Here is a 16221-nt window from a genome sequence, read left to right as displayed (position 1 = left end):
CTGGAGACGCCGTCTTAATCGCATCAGCCACCTGGACGGGCTGTGTGCTGCAGCATCCTCAGGACTCGTATCTCCTGCAGCAATGGTTGAGCGATTCAAATTCAAAATGCTATGCAAATCCCTTTTAACCTGGCTGAATTTTAATTGCTGTTTTGGTAGTTTTAATGGTTACTGTAAAAATAAAGCCGTGTGTGCCATTCAGCCGGCACAGTTATTCAGAAGTTTACGACAGAATGCCGTAGAAGGTTAGTCAGATTCCAAATACAGGAGCTTCATACTTTTGTTTATATTTCCATGTGTAAAAATGGAAAACATAATGGTAAGATTTCAAGTTTAACAACCTAGCTCCAGACTAGCCATGTGTAGCCATTAATCCAGCACCATTCCAACAAGCAAAAGCGCCACTATTCTTAGAGGCTACTTGCTCTGTGAAAGGAGGAGAAAGCAGCTTGGAGACAACATTTTAGTCCCCAGGTTTGCTGACGAGCATTTCTGTCTGCAGACACAATACCGCAGGTTACCGGGAGTAGTCTCGGGGATACTCAATCTCGTTGTGTCACAGGGGCACGTCAGGAGTTTAACCCCAATAAGACCTTAATGGCAGTATGGCCGATAGCTGGGTCACTCTGTGCATGTAAATCCTGTCAGTGTTACTGCCTCATACTTTCTGTTGAACTAGCAAGACTGTAAGTGGCACCCGTTCTCCTACCCACAAGACATTGTTAAATGATTTGTATTTATGTACATTTAATGTGCAACCACGGGTATATTTCTTTAAAGAAGTTAGGGTGAATTGATAGGTTCTAGAAAATGTATTTTATGGGCATTTAGCCGACTATTATAGTCAAAAAGATTTTAAATGTAGCTTTAGTACCTGCAGTGCTATGCACAGTTTATGCTTTTGCATCAATTTGATGCCGTAGCTGCGGCCCAGACCACTTTTACAATTCATCTTTGGTGAAAGTTTCAGTCGTTATTGTTGAAATTGAAGCAGGATATAGAGATAAAAATAGTCCTGGCAAAAAAAGACGCGGAGCCGACAAGTGTTTTTGCAGAGAGCCAGACTGACAAGCACACAAGTACAAATGGTTCGTACGGGTATAGGCTATGTGCATATTTTAAAGAGCGTAAACTGCACTTTAGTGTGAAATTAAGATGATGCCAAACAAAAATGCACTCCACTCCAGCCAGGAGCAAACTGACTGAACGGACTGACAAATTGACATTACCATCCCTCTGTGACAGATGACAGACATGATAATTGTTCCGAATGACACATGGACATGTTTGTTTGTCAGAGTAGAAGCTTGTTCCAGCTTTTACATAAATTAACTGAAGACAGCACATAGGCCAATCCAGTTTTTATGTGATTGTTTCATTTAATTTTTCTGTGAATGATAACACATGGCATTAGCCAACCATATGATCTTGTCAAAATATCCACTTGCAGTGGATTTAAAGTCTTTTCATCTTAAATCACTTTTCAACCATTTCTAACTTTGATTCCAAATGCATTTGCAACCTTAATAGAATTTACAATAACACCCCAACGCCCCATGGAGCGTCTGCATGCTATATTAGCTTTTGTGAAATTCACCAAATTGAATTAAATGATATAAGCCCATTCTGTCATTAATACTAATTTCGAGTGGAGAAAGCCTTACGTGTGAAATGGGGCTTTGACTTTCACATTTGTTCAATGTCAGTATCGGCACTGGATCATAAAGCTTAACGTGAAAAAAGAAAAAAAAAAAGAAATCCCACAAATTTAGGATTCATTTCCTTTCATTGAAATTTATATTTCATTTGCTTTGAGGCTGGAACCCTTAGAGCTAACGCAAAAACTAATGCATGAAAGAATTCAGGGTTTTGATACGGTTGGTTCCCATCATTAATATTGTAACTTCACATCAAACTCAATCAGTTGCCCTTTTTGGCAAAGATATAGTTTATTATATTCCAAGCAAGAAACTTCCTTTCTCTATCTTGTAGCTGTCAGTTAGTGGAGATCTTTCCGCCTTCCTGATTCTTAATGCCTCGCATTCAGAGACTAAGTGACAGATTGATAGCTCAGCCCTAATACCATGCCTGCTCTGTCAGCCTGAGAAAGGCCATGTCTTCTCTCCTCCATTCAGGACTTGCATGACAGGAGCGTAAGTCATAAGGAGCACTGGTGCCATTATAACATCATCCTCATCCGTTAGTAAGTGGATTATGGGACTGGAGCTCTGGCATGCTTTAATGTGTGGTTTGGTTTTATTGGCTCTATAAGAGAACACAGTCCACTTAGTCCTCACTTTGATTCCAAGTAATGCCTGGCATTAAACAGTTTTTTTCCCCCCATATCGCCTGTATTAGCCCCTTCCACGCATGAGCGCTAATGCAGGTTGATGGGTTTGAATTACGTTTGTCGCTGAGGCAGATTTGATTGAGAACCATTTCAAGCACTTGACATTTGACATCTTGTTATAGACTACTCAGGGATGAATGAAACAGTAGCGTTATGTAACATTAAATTGGTAATTCTGATGCTTTTATTTTTATATGTGCGGTCATTAAACTTGAAAATTCCTGAACGCAACTCTTTTTACCATGTCAGTCACACCACATTGTTTTATATGACACATCTTTCTCCTGGCTGACTACAATAGATGCTTTTTAGACACATTTTTTAGTCATTCATCTCACTTGTAATTGATACGAACGTGGACATTTTCATACCCCTGACACACATTGCTTTGAATATTACTTAAGAAGTATGAATTTTAGATGAATGCCAGAGAAGGCCAGAGGCTTTTCCATCATTTTGACAGGAGAGTGAAAGCATGAATAAGAGCGATCGCACTGGTTTTGTATTGCTAAATGCAGCTTTATCACTTTTGTCAGGTTATTCACGTGAATATGATTTCAATGCCCATGTTTCCTGAAGGCAGCGTGATCGATGAAGGCCATCAGACACCTTTGTCATGCTGTCACTCAGGATTACACACCCCTCTGAGTTTGGGTCACACCCCCAACACCAAATCAAGGGGAGAAAAAAAATATGATCTGAAAATCAGTAAGATGTGAATCTGAAAACTCAAATTAGGAATGTATTCAAAAGAATTCCAGAACTGAATCAACATCATCTTTATACCGAACTAAACGCTCCTTCCACATACTTGTGGTTTGACTGCATTGTTGTATTTTTATTTGGCTCCATTTGGAATTCATTATGGGGCGTGTTTCAACCAAGAGAAAAAAAAAATACCTCTGCACACAACTGCATAGTCCAACAACCAAACAGTTAGCTAACAGAATCAGTTAGCTCAGAGCTGGTTTGGCTCGCATGCTACCACACCATGGCAATGTAGCAAAAACCACAAGTTCAGAGAGTGGACCACTTTCTGTCAACACCAATGTTAACTAACTAGGCTTTTCAGACAGGACCGTGTGCAATTGGCTTGCACACTGCAATGGTGGATTCAGTGTCTGCTCTGTTATCACCAAGAAAATACACTAATAATCTATTATTATTAAATTATATGAATAATATGTATGATATTAATGATCTTGTTATGGTAAAAGATGGAGTGAACATACGGTGCTTTGATTTTCTTGCCAATTTTCCCAGTTTTATTTCCCCACAGTTTAGGCACCCCAGAAGAGGACATTTGTTTTCAGTTGTTATCCAGGAACACATTAAAGCTTTATGTTGTGAAATCTTGACTTTACTTTCAGCTCCGCACAGAGCAGAGGATTTGAATCTCCTGCTGACAAGCACAGAGTTATTGGCATCTGCTGTGAACAGCTGGGCTGTCTGAACCTGGGTTTAGGCACTAAAAATAATTTGAGCATGCACTCAAAATAATGCCACAAATAGATTTAGTTAATCATATAACCTCATACAAAACAGAAATAAAAATCAAATCACTGCTTGGGATGCCGAGCACCATTCACCTGGGTGCAACTGCGCATGGTTTTACAGAGGGTTTGGAGGGTAGGTTGTTCCAAGCTTCTAGAAGAGCTTCCCATACACTCTGGTGCAATGTGCCCCTCTTCCCACTGAGAACTGCCCTATATAACTCTGACTGTACATCTGCTAATTGTCATTGTGCAGAAGGTAATTTGGAACAGAGTAGATGATGATGGATAGGAATGTTAACATTCAGTTGTTGCACATACAAGGCTATGTGACTAATGATTGGCACAAGAAAAACAGCCGGGACTTTCATTAGGAGTGGAAGCAGAAATGACCTATTCCATTGTTATTCATACTATTCATAGAATGTAGTAAAACATGTGCATTTGCATTGAGTTTGTCTGTAAAGATGTAGGCGTTGCACCTTCTCAGACCAGCCTTTACATATAAGCACTGAAACATGTTATTTTTCTTTCTGTAATTGTTCCTCTTGTTCATATTTGACATTTTTTTCTGTTACAAAGAATAGTTAACGGTATTGGGTATTTCATCTGTTAAGTCAACGTGGCTTCAACAGCTGGAGCTGGAGGTGTTAGTACAAAATTCACTCTCATTGTTCTTATTCTTCCACTGCAGCTCAGCAGGGAAAGTCAGATCAAGGGCCAGCATAAAGGGAATGTCATACTAAATGTATCTGATTTCATGTCATGTCAGCTTCGTGTGAAATAATTGCTCACACTGAAAGCGCTTTAGGGATTTTCTAATTGCTGAAGGGAAGCATTACTGCAGGAAAAATCCACTTCAACACTCACTTTCCTTCTGTTTTGGTGTCCACCAAACTCTGTTGGAATATATCTGGCTGCTAAATGTTCCAGCATGTTGAGCAGCTTGAGAAAGTGAATCGAGACAGAGCTAAAGAACACAAAAAGTGTAGCTGGAGATGGGTGATTCTTTACCGATAGTTTCGTGTCTATGAATCACCTCCTCTTTCACAGTACACAAAGTCATTTGACCGAATGGTGCAGCATTAAGTGTCCTACTCCTGTAATGGATTATATTGGTCAAATGCAAATAAATGGCTTCATTATTGCATAAAATCTGTATTCTTATGTCTTAAGACGCGGCTCAGTGTCTTTCTAGTGAGCTAAGAACTTTTACCGAGGTCATAGTCATTCTTTTATTTGTGCATGGATAGGGGGCTTTGTCAGTGACTTTCAAAGTGCTGCAAATGGAATCATTACCAACCCAGTGGCTCAGGCAGGTCTCCTTTCTGACCACTGTGCATGTAGATTTACTGCATAATTTGCCCATATCATGGTGTCATTTGTTGATGTCCTTGACTGTGCCGATTAAGCAAACAACTTATGCAAATAGGCCTCTACATTTGCCAGTTTAAATTAATATGAGCAACTGAAACCCCATTTTTATTCAGTCTGTTTGAAAAGGGATTCTTTTATGTAAATTGCTGATTATAATCCGTTTTTCCATTTCATCACTTTTGCTTATCTTCCCGTAACTCTACTGGTTTGACTGAGCTGATACAGTTTAATTCTATTTTTTTTTCTCTTCCCTTTCATTCTTTTACAATCAGCTTCACTTAATGTACGTTTTTGCAGCGTTACGGCCCCACTAGGCAGGCCACCTGTATGCATCTGAATGATACGTGCTGGCCTTACTGAAAAGTACGAATAAATAACATTTTGGATCACTTTGTGTCACAGTGCCGTACAGTGAGTAAAAACAGAAACACCTGTGCACACATGGCCACAGGGAGAGCTCATCCAATTTATTTGCGCTAATTTATGAATATTCTGACCGTGAAGGATTCACTCTTTGTCTCTCCGGAGGCAAATTGCTGCTGTCTGTCTCTCTCCGTGCTGTCATTTTGACATTTCCATAACCATTTTTGACATTTTCCAAATTGCATAATGTACCTGATTTAGATTTATTTGATTTAGCTCAGCCTCAGCTGGCTGGCATCAGATTGGACACTAGAAAATGGCAAATTGCGCGACTGACTGTACATGTAATAGTATGTGTTTAAGTGTGCATTACAATCACGTCTCTCGTCTCTCCTGCATCTCTCTATCATCATTTCAGTGACCTTAAAAATGTTAATAAAGGCATTAGATAAAGAATAAGTGAAATGAAACTGCCAGCTGCCTTTATTTACGGATGAGATATGGGCTGATATTCAAACCCGCAGTCGCTGTCTCATTCTCCCACATTTCCACAGGCTGTGTACCTTTGACTTGCCTTGACTTTGATACAATCCAGCTTCTTGGCAGGCTTCTCTGACTCTGTTCTCGCCTTTTCTGCTCCGCCTCTGACTCTCCCCCTCTCACTGGCTCTCTTCCTCTCCAGTTTCTGTCTGATTCTGTCTCTGTCCACCCTGCTAACCTGTCCTAGGGGCTGGCTGATTGTCCTTCATCTGTCCATCTCGTTCCTTCTCCCAGTCCTCTGCCAGTGTAGATGCCGTGGCTTCGCTTTGCCCCATCGGACGCCATTAAAATCAGAGAGAAAAGGAGCAAAATGAAAGCAGTCATATGACCTGACCCAGTCCTCTGGTATCAGTGCTTTCTGCGGTACATGGACGAGATGATATTCAAAGTCACAATCGACTTCTGTCTTGTATTTCCGCAGACAGTGAGCAGAGCACACTTTCTTTTCTGTGATGCAAAATGGACCCATATTTGCTACACGGCTGTTTGTATCTTTGAACTCCAAAGAACCTCATACATAGAACACGAAGATTAATCAGTGTACACAATTTTCCAGACTGTTAACAAATATCGGCTGGAAAATGTGCAAATCAGTGATGACTGTCAGTGCATCTAATGGAAAACAGTAAAAGGTATTTGCAAATTATAACATATTGCAATACACAATATCCGTGGCAGCCTTTATTTGACTCTTTCCTTTAAACTCTTGACAGATCTTAAGACTTGCAAAGTGTGACACAACATAACCGATACTCATTACATATTCATTATGTAAGTGAGAAAATTAGCCAAATACTCATGATTGATAGCTACATTTAAAGTCTGAGTGTTGTAACTGCGAGATCTGTTAATTATGAGGTAGTAAATCCCAATTACAAGATAAGACTGCACAATTAGTTCTGTGCAAAATCAAATAACCCTAAAAAAAAATAGTTAAGTTCACTTAAGCATGCAGGCTTACCCTGCACACCCAACAAACATTTCATCCAATTAACTAGAGATAAACGTAACAATTATGTCACATAGCTGGTGAGGACTGATCATTCACATCCAAGTTCATGTGGTAATGTTTCTAAAATGTAGCCAGATGCAGAAATCGAAGTGTGGAGCTTGTAAGGTTGAAACAGTTTGGCGCACACCTTCCTTGAAACCACGCCTTCTTTATATTTAGGCTGTAGCTTCTGCGTGCCCTAATAAGATGTAAAGCTTTAATTAGTGAGCTTTACTGAGCCTGGCTAACAGTTTCTCATTATTTAAGCACAATGTGTCAAGCTAAGCTAACCGACAACTGGCTTGTGACATATTATCATCTCGCTTGTCCGTCAGCGACAAAGTGAATACGCGTATTTTCCGACAAACTGTTCAGTCAAACTATTAATTAAAAGTTTAAGGAACTCGTGGTAGTGACCTGGGAACAGATCTCTGTGATTTAAGTGGGGATTATCTTTGTAACTGCTGACACATTTAATACGGCCTTACATAAGCATACATCAGTCACGAGTCATGTTGGGAACTTTCTCTTAGTTTCAAGGTGAAATGGTTGAACAGTAGCATGAGAGCTACTGTAATTTAAAAACACTGTAGGCATTACTCGTGAAATTGTAGCTGAGCCTTTCTCAAATTGTGCTGATGGCGTCATGACTTTGACTTTGATCCATATTCTACTTGGCAAGATTCTCTGACTCGCCTTTGACTCTCTGTTCTCTCTGCTTCCCCCTCACTGCTTCTTTCTCCTCTCTCCCCCTTTTTTCCCCCCCTCTGCTCCAAACACCACTGTCCTCCCCTCAGGGCGGGATGATAGCCCTCCTGCTGTCCATCCTGTGCCTGGTCCTGATCCTGTACACTCGCAGGCGCTGGTGCAAGCGCCGCCGCATCCCTCAGCCCCAGAAGAGCGCCAGCGCCGAGGCGGCTAATGAGATCCACTACATCCCGTCAGTGCTGATGGGAGGACAGGCCCGAGAGAGCTTGAGGAATTCCCGGGGTCAGGGGCCAAACTCCAGCGGCACCCTGAGCATCCGAGAGACGCCAATTTTGGATGGGTACAAGCAATGTCTGAGTAGATATAGGGAGTGGTTATATTCAGTGACCTGAAAATAAGCAGACGTAGGTGTTATTGAGATGAATAATCTGTGAATTGAATTTGATATTTCACATTTGACACTATCAAAGTTTAAAAAGCTGTTACGATAATTCAGCTTGCATGGTGCACACTTGATGTAGCTTGGAATGAGTTTTGTGGTTTAAGCTTAAAGACGTTTTTACCTTCTCAGTAAATTCTGCTCCGCTAGGAAACCTCCGCTCCATCAAGCACATCAAACGCTTGTGACATGTCCTCCGCTTCCGACACGATGAGATAATGTCACGCTGACTGATTTGAACCTGGTCCCCAGGTATGAGTACGACATCACCGACCTGCGTCACCATCTGCAGCGGGAGTGTATGAATGGTGGGGAGGAATTTTCCAGCCAAGTCACCCGTACGCTGGACTCCCTCCAGGGCTGTAATGACAAGAATAATATGGACCTTACACCTGGTAAGTTGACTGATGGTCAAACCGCCAGGTCAGAGAAGACAAAGCGCAAAATAAACCTGAATAAATGCCTTCAACCTGCACTAAATATTTCTTCTGTTAACAATAGATGAGATGGACTACATGTAATGTGAAGGGGTTGGGTTTTAAATCCTGGACTTGGATGATTTCCTGCAGAGTTGCATTTTACTGTAGTTCCTCAGCCTTTGATCTCTGGTAAATGTTGACTGAATGGCCTATTTTCACACTTTACAGTTAATAGTTTTCAGCAGAAAAAAGCTCAGAGAAATTCACTTTACATTAAAAGTCCAACCAAGAAGCAGAAGCTTCAGATGAATGCTAATGCTGCTCTGTGTCTGCATCCTGTACTACATCTTGTAACTATTGGCTTGTAGTTACTTTCAAAGCCGGTTCGTTAGGATCCCTGTCCTAACATGGCTTAAAGCAGGGGTTGGAGTGGCCCACTTAACAATCCCTCTAAACTTCACTAAAGGTTTGTACTCTAATTACAGTTATACAATAATATATTATTATATATATTGTTATAAATATAATATTATATACAACACAACGTAATACAAGGTGTAACATGAGAGTTTATTTACAGTTCCTAGAAGCATTGGAATAAGTTTTGTGTGTGGTCACTGCTGCAACTGAGTATAGCGTTCGTTGGTCAGTTTTAGGCCCTGCTTCAGGTACACACAACAGGTTCACCCAGGAAGATGAAAGATTATAAATAGACATGAATACAAATAATTCCAGTTGAAACTAATGATGGGGAGCAGACTCGTACATTTAGTATGCGAACACTGGACCTGCCTACTTGGTAGTTCAGACTTGAAATGTCTGATTCTGAACTACAGGCTCTAGAGGACGCCAGGCTCATTCTGCAGTTGGAACAGCAGTGCATTTCAATACAAATGCACTCTTTGATTCTGTGATACCTGGCTGTACCTAGTCCCCATGCATACAGAATACAACAGGAGGGGCAACTACACATTTGGTGTTGGGACTGTATTTGGTCAGATGCGTACTTTGAACTGGACAAACAAGAGCATATATGAATATATGCCTATAGGCAAAAAGACAAGGGCATGAAGTGAAGCTAACAGGGTAAGGGATCGTTTCAAATATTCATAAACATCCAGAAACCCAAACAAGATTATTTATGACGAATCTTAGGACAAGAACTCAATGCCATGACAACGATTGCCACAACTTTTTCTTAGTGAGATTGTTTTGCTGTTTTCTATCTGGGGATGTCATGGAAAGGAGTTAAAACTTCTTGACAAGTTAATGTTGTAAACTAGCTATGTGATGTGACAGAAGGTATTGCAAATCTAATGAGTGAAACATATTTTTCTGTCTTTTCTTCATATTGATTTAAAAAAAAGTTAACGGACGCGATATCAGAAAAGTTACATTTGCTAATCATGGAAAACAGTATAATTATATTAAAGCAGTTTCAGTAATTGCAGTGCAAATCTAAATAAAACTCTGAGGATTTTTATTTCAATGACTGAAGAGCTTTTAACAAATTTTATTTTATTTCCAGGGAAAGAAATAATCTATCTATCTCAATATAAAGCAAATGATGAAGAACAAACAGCAAACATGAATGCTGAGATTGTTTTGCCAGTGTAACACGCTCAATGAAGCTACACATCCATTTGGTTTCATAATTGGTGTGAGTTCCGGATGTAGCCTGTAACCTGGATACAAACGTCAGATCTGCAGGTTTTCTGTCAATGGGTTTATTCTTCATACTGAATCATCAAAAGGTTTGCACGATTGGCAGGAATTTGTTTTAGTAAATACAGTTTGCATAATCTGTGGCTGCACAGAGTGGTTCTCCGTGAAAATGATGATTGGATGAAGGTGGAGCAGTTTTGATGCAGGTAGCGTACATACCCGCTGAATTTTAATTTACAGGCGATTCAGCGCTCTGATTCATTAAGAGATCCGTTACGGTGATGCCGCTCTCGCACAGTGTACTCATAAAAGCAAACAGGCCCGCCGCGGAGCTGATGCAAGTGCAGTAATCCTGTGCATTATGCATTTAAGATGGGTAATGCAATGAACTAGAGAAATAGAAAATGCGGGCAGCTGGCCATGCGTGGAATATTGAACAATATAAACATGGGAGAGGTCACTGAGAAAATAGCACTGGAATTTAGACTAAAATAACACAGATTTTAGTAAATATGTCTTGGCTGCCCTGACCTTTACTCTCAGAATAACTGAATAGTTATTCATATACAAAAAAAAGTGAATCTCAGAATTATGTTTTAACATTATATATATCTTTTTACAATTATAAAATTTGAATTCCTTCAATGTAAGGTCAGCACAGGTGTTGCTGCTTTGATGTAACACACATCTCTTCTTTAAATGTTACACAATATAAATGGAACTTTGTCCATTAAAATGCTAAATTAGCCCTGTACATTTATTTGCTTTATTTGTAGGATTTGTGTAATTAATTTAGAAATATCTTTTTTATTTAGTTTAGTTCATCACATCTTCACCATTTTCACCCTTTGATATAGAAATACCTGCACAGAGGTACTACAACAATATTATTTATCTTTAAACACATATTTGGACCCATATACTATTACAAAATCTTGTTGTTGTTGTTGTTTAGTCAAGGTTAGTATACTTCACTTGTTCATTTTCGATGTGCCACATTTTGAAGGCCCATTTTCTCCTAAGGTGCATACACAATTCTGCAGTCAAGCATCGTGCTGTTTTCATTCAGTGTACATCACTGCGCACAATAGCAGGGCTAACATGCTGTGTATAAGAACAGCTCGAAGCCGAAGCAAGAAGAGCTCCCCCTAGTGTCTGGCTGCAGAATAAGCTCCACCTCCTCTATGTTAATGTATGGGAATTGGGCTGAGCTGAAATATAAAAATACGTACGTCGACATTATGATGGGTTACATGGTTGGCATGACAACTGCTCCATGACAGCGGTTGTGTGGGATAGTGAGAGCTGGAAAAAAAAATTAAAAAGTACAATGCATACCGTGCATAATCCAACATTTCATTTTAACAGGTGGAGGTAAAGCAGGGCACAGAATTAACTATACAAAAAATGTGAGTGAGTCTGTGGAGGAAGTGTAGTCTGATCATCAGTTTTTACTGTCATGGCTAACACATTAGGTGAAGTACTCATTTAAGAATACTACTAAATAAATTATGTTCTTGAATAATACCAGTTTTACAGTTTCCGTGGAACTTCATATTTTAATATTTACAGAAATACATTATTTTTTTCCCCTGAGGATTTGAATATTCTCTATTCCCTTAATAACTTTTAATTTCATGCCAGCTTTTCTCACACTTTAATTCATACATTTAGCCAAACACAGCATGATTTTCTGAGTGGGTGCTTTCTCTTTTTCAGAAACTTTTTTTTTTTTTTTTTTTGCCAGTGATGTAATCGTACCCTATTTTTTTGCAGTGAGTGACAACACCAAGTTGGCTCTTATGAACAAGTACAAGGACAACATCATCGCCACAAGTCCCATCGACAGCAACCACCAGCAGAACACTCTGCTTCCACACAACACTTCCACCAGCCAACGCAAGCGTCTCTCCAGTAACACCCGCGGTGAGTCACTCCACCTGTTTGACACAGCATAAAAGAAAATAGCTCATATTTATCGCCATTGCTCAAAGCAGATACGACGTTGGATCTTTAGATGTATAGTACACAAGGATACAATGATGCAAGAACTGAACCACTGTAATTCATGAAAGACAGCTCAATCACATTTGAAATGCTTTCTCGTGGCAGCAGTGACAGAATGATAAGACCTTAACTGTTAAAAGTCAAACTGAAATTTGAATTGTTCTTACTTTTGTCACAAGTGGACCTCAAACAGAAAATGTGGGTATCATTGTGAATAAAATGTCTTGAGGATCTGAGTGGTTTCAAATAACATCCACAGAGAGAAAAACAAAGTGAGTTGCTAGGAGATGCTCCCTCAATTTCCATGGCACCCATAATGTCAAACTGTGCAGTCTGCAAATATTAATGCAAGTTGTTTATTTTTGCTTTTGTCAGTGATTTTGTGTACCATTAAGAATAACTGAGATTTAAACCCAGTTCCCTTTACAACATCTGTCTACAAGCTAACTTTTTGCTGAAATAAACTAATTTGTTAGTACATATACTTAACCCAACTCTTTAAAAGTTGGACTATATGATGTACTTGGACAGGGCGTATTTGGAATTTCCAAAGTTTCTTTAGTGGCGAGTATTGCAACAAAACACAAAACTAATGTATAGTTGGAGCCCATGCCACAATTACCAGCACTGGCTCCTGCACCAGGTGAATAATTTAGTGCCGTCATCTTTTGGGTTGGCTATCCAACTTACTGCCTTACTGCCAACTCACTTTATCCCGCCACACGCTACACACACCCTCACATGTGTGCACGTTTGCAAGAATTAATCACACATCCACTGTATTCTCAGCTTTACCAAATGAAACCCAAGCACTCTGCAAACTACAACTACATAATGTTAGAGCGCGTCACTATGTTGCTTATGTCTCATTTAGATGAGACAAAAATGACAAAGCTATAGAATCAAAAACTCCATAATTGGATGTGATTTTTCAGAAACTCTCCAGAGGTTTGCTGACCACCATTATATTGGGAATCTAAGTGCTTTACAAAAACATGTCATACTTCATTTAGATTAACCTTTATGCATCTGGGTGATGTGATTCACTATGAGACAAAGTCTTCTACATGTAATCACTGTGGTTTCTGATGTTAACTTTCTAGCATTATTTAAAATCATTATTTTTAAGGCATGTTTAGGCAGACTCTGACCCAATAGTACCCAATATGGCAGCATTCAACACTGAAGTACAGTTGTAATGTCAACTGGAAGGCATCTATAGATAGAAGCCCCTCTATGGCTGAGAAGATTTAGCTTGGTTTTTCTACTTTGTTTTAAAAACTAGACCACTTGTAGAGCTTGCAACAGAACGGACTTGAAAAACTCACACAGCTTGTATTTTTAGCCGACCCACCGACCAAGCAATTTCAATGCACGTGGTTTCAATTATTGCAAAAATCATTAAAAAAATAATTCAAAATAATATTAAATATTTCATTTCATAGTAAAACACAGATCTCCATTTCAGTTTGACTTTTATGTGAAGGTAGCTGCTGCCATGGAAAATCATTCGTCTTATTTCACGTTGTTGCTGTCTTAGGTCTTAGCTGAGATGCTTACAGAGTTTACTTAAAAGTTAACTCACACTCAGACATTACTCATTGATGGAGAAAAGGAAAAATCTTTTTTTTTTCATTAAAAATTAAACCAGAGATATTTGGCGTTCCTCTTGCCACAGCATTCTGATCGATGATCTCCAGCACATCTCCGCTATCTCAAACATGTTTATTGCACATATTTCTATTGCCCGCAAGAAGTCAGAGAGCCACTGAATGCCACCACAGGTTTAATCATTGACAACATCATGAATGCCCTTTGGTTAACTCCCAAGGACCCCCCGAGACATTTTCAACTTGCTGGACAAAAGCTATCAATAATACTGGGAAAGAGCACCAGACAACGTTGTAAAAGTCAAATCAGGATGCATGAGGTCTTTGCAGGACACTAACGGTAAATCCAGTGATATATACCCATATTATCCTGAGAGATGAATGCCCTTTGAACAAGAAATAAAAACAATGTTTAGTGTGAATGTGGTATAGATGTGAAGCCGATTCATCTTTTGGTCTATTGAGATAACATAGATATAATGTTTTTGTTTTTTTGTTCTTTTCTTCCCATGGCTATCAAACCACATGTGTGTTATGTGCTTCATGCATTGACGCTCACCCCTGTCGTCATCACAAACTCCCATCTATTCCCATACTCACCTCTGTTTTCCCGAGCTGTGACAATGTAGGAGTTTTGCCGAATGAGAGCAGACTGAGGAACAGTGGGAATGAAGAGTGAGAGAGGTTACAGCTGATGAAATGGAGAGACATTATCCCATAATGATAAACAAGGGAAAAAGAAGGCAGCGACATTTTCAAAATGTCATTTTGAAAGTTTCAAGTTGACCTCAGACCATAAGTCACTTTCCTCCATACTCGGCTGCGTGGATGCTTTATTCTGAGCCCAATTAAAAACATTTCCATGTTGTTAGAAGCTGCAAAGAGACTCTAGAAATAAACTTATTCCTCCAGCAAAAGAATGTGGACACAGTAATTCAGTCTTTTTCAAATCGTTCAGAAGGACTGTAATTGCAACACAATACAATACAGTGCATTGATCTGTGCATGTCATTTCACACATACCAGTCAGTCACTTCCATTCATTGTATTTAATTCATGATTACTGCAAAGCCAACATGACTCTCAGGAATTTCTTTTTTTGTTTTGTTTTGTTTTTTAGAAAAAACAATATTTCTTTCATTTTTCTTTGTGTCTTTGTTTAACCTTGACGTCGTCAGGGCCACCTACAGCCACCATGGCTATCCTCATTGGTGAATATAGCTCAAATCAGATAGACAGAGTCTAGGAAAAGAACATTAAAGCAAACGCTCTTATCAGGAATAGAGGGCAGAAAGTGAATGAACCTAACAGAAAGCAGAATGAGGCAATGGTAGTGGCACCAAATGGGGATGTTTGAATAATAACAACTCCAGTGCCCAGGAATTCTCCAACATGGACGCAATGAACTACAAACAACAGTGAAGTTTGCCTTCACAATTAGTCCGCAAGGCTTTTTATCACAGTGATGAAAGAGCTGAGCGCTGGCATTAACGTTGTCTCAAACGGGCTTCTTATTCTTTTCAGTGCAGTTAATGTGTGGCACAACTCCTGTCCTGATACAGAGGAGACAGACAACATGAACTGTGTGTTGGCTTGTCAAATATTTGCGAGGGCACATCCTGGTGTGGACTGTTGGTTAGATAAACAGCTTTGGGACCGTGACCGGTTGCATCCCCACTATGTCCATGGCTATGGTACCTTGAGCAAACACCTAAACTCACCCAAACAGCCCCCCAGGACGTCTGACATGGCTGCACACTGCTTACTTGGAAGGGTTCAGTCCAGAGAACAAACTGATTGTATGTGTGTACACAAATACATGGCCAGTAAAGCCGGTTTGATTTGCTTTTGATTTAGTTGTTATTTGAAAAGTAAAAGGGTGGTGCGGCTGTTGGTCCTGGCATGATAACTTTCAGCAGTGCAAGATTCTGTCACATAAAAGAGGATTCTGTAATTTGCCCAAACCGTCCAGTTCAAATGGGTCAATTTCCCACCTGTTTAGAATAGCTTTTTTGGTATTTTACCCAAATCTTATATTTAAAAAAAAAAAAAAAAAAAAAAAAAAAAAAAACATACAAAGATTGGACAGGCAAATGGTATTACCAATGAAATGTGACTTATCACAGCAGTATGACATACCACTATGGAACTATGCAAAATGAATTAACTTCTGTATAGTTGTCACCAGTGATTGATTTACTTGCAAGGGCCAAATAAATATTTGATGGTGAGTTCATCTGAAGAATCTGAAGCACGGAT

At 39.5% G+C, this 16221-nt stretch overlaps 1 protein-coding gene across 5 annotated transcripts in view; it reads left to right on the top strand.

Annotated features, from left to right (window-relative positions):
• The window catches only part of astn1 (astrotactin 1), a 401467-nt gene that overhangs the window by 78183 nt on the left and 307063 nt on the right, over nt 1-16221 (top strand). For all 5 annotated transcript variants that reach the window (XM_047589220.1, XM_047589219.1, XM_047589218.1 and 2 more), the window contains exons 3-5: nt 7912-8162; nt 8514-8656; nt 12122-12271. In XM_047589220.1, the coding sequence (XP_047445176.1) occupies nt 7912-8162; nt 8514-8656; nt 12122-12271 (544 nt within the window). The remainder of the gene's footprint in view (nt 1-7911; nt 8163-8513; nt 8657-12121; nt 12272-16221) is intronic.

This window comes from Mugil cephalus, chromosome 7 (assembly GCF_022458985.1).
Source record: "Mugil cephalus isolate CIBA_MC_2020 chromosome 7, CIBA_Mcephalus_1.1, whole genome shotgun sequence".
Lineage (NCBI taxonomy): Eukaryota > Metazoa > Chordata > Actinopteri > Mugiliformes > Mugilidae > Mugil > Mugil cephalus.
Note: the sequence above shows the minus strand (reverse complement) of the source record. Positions and strands in the feature narration are given on the sequence as shown.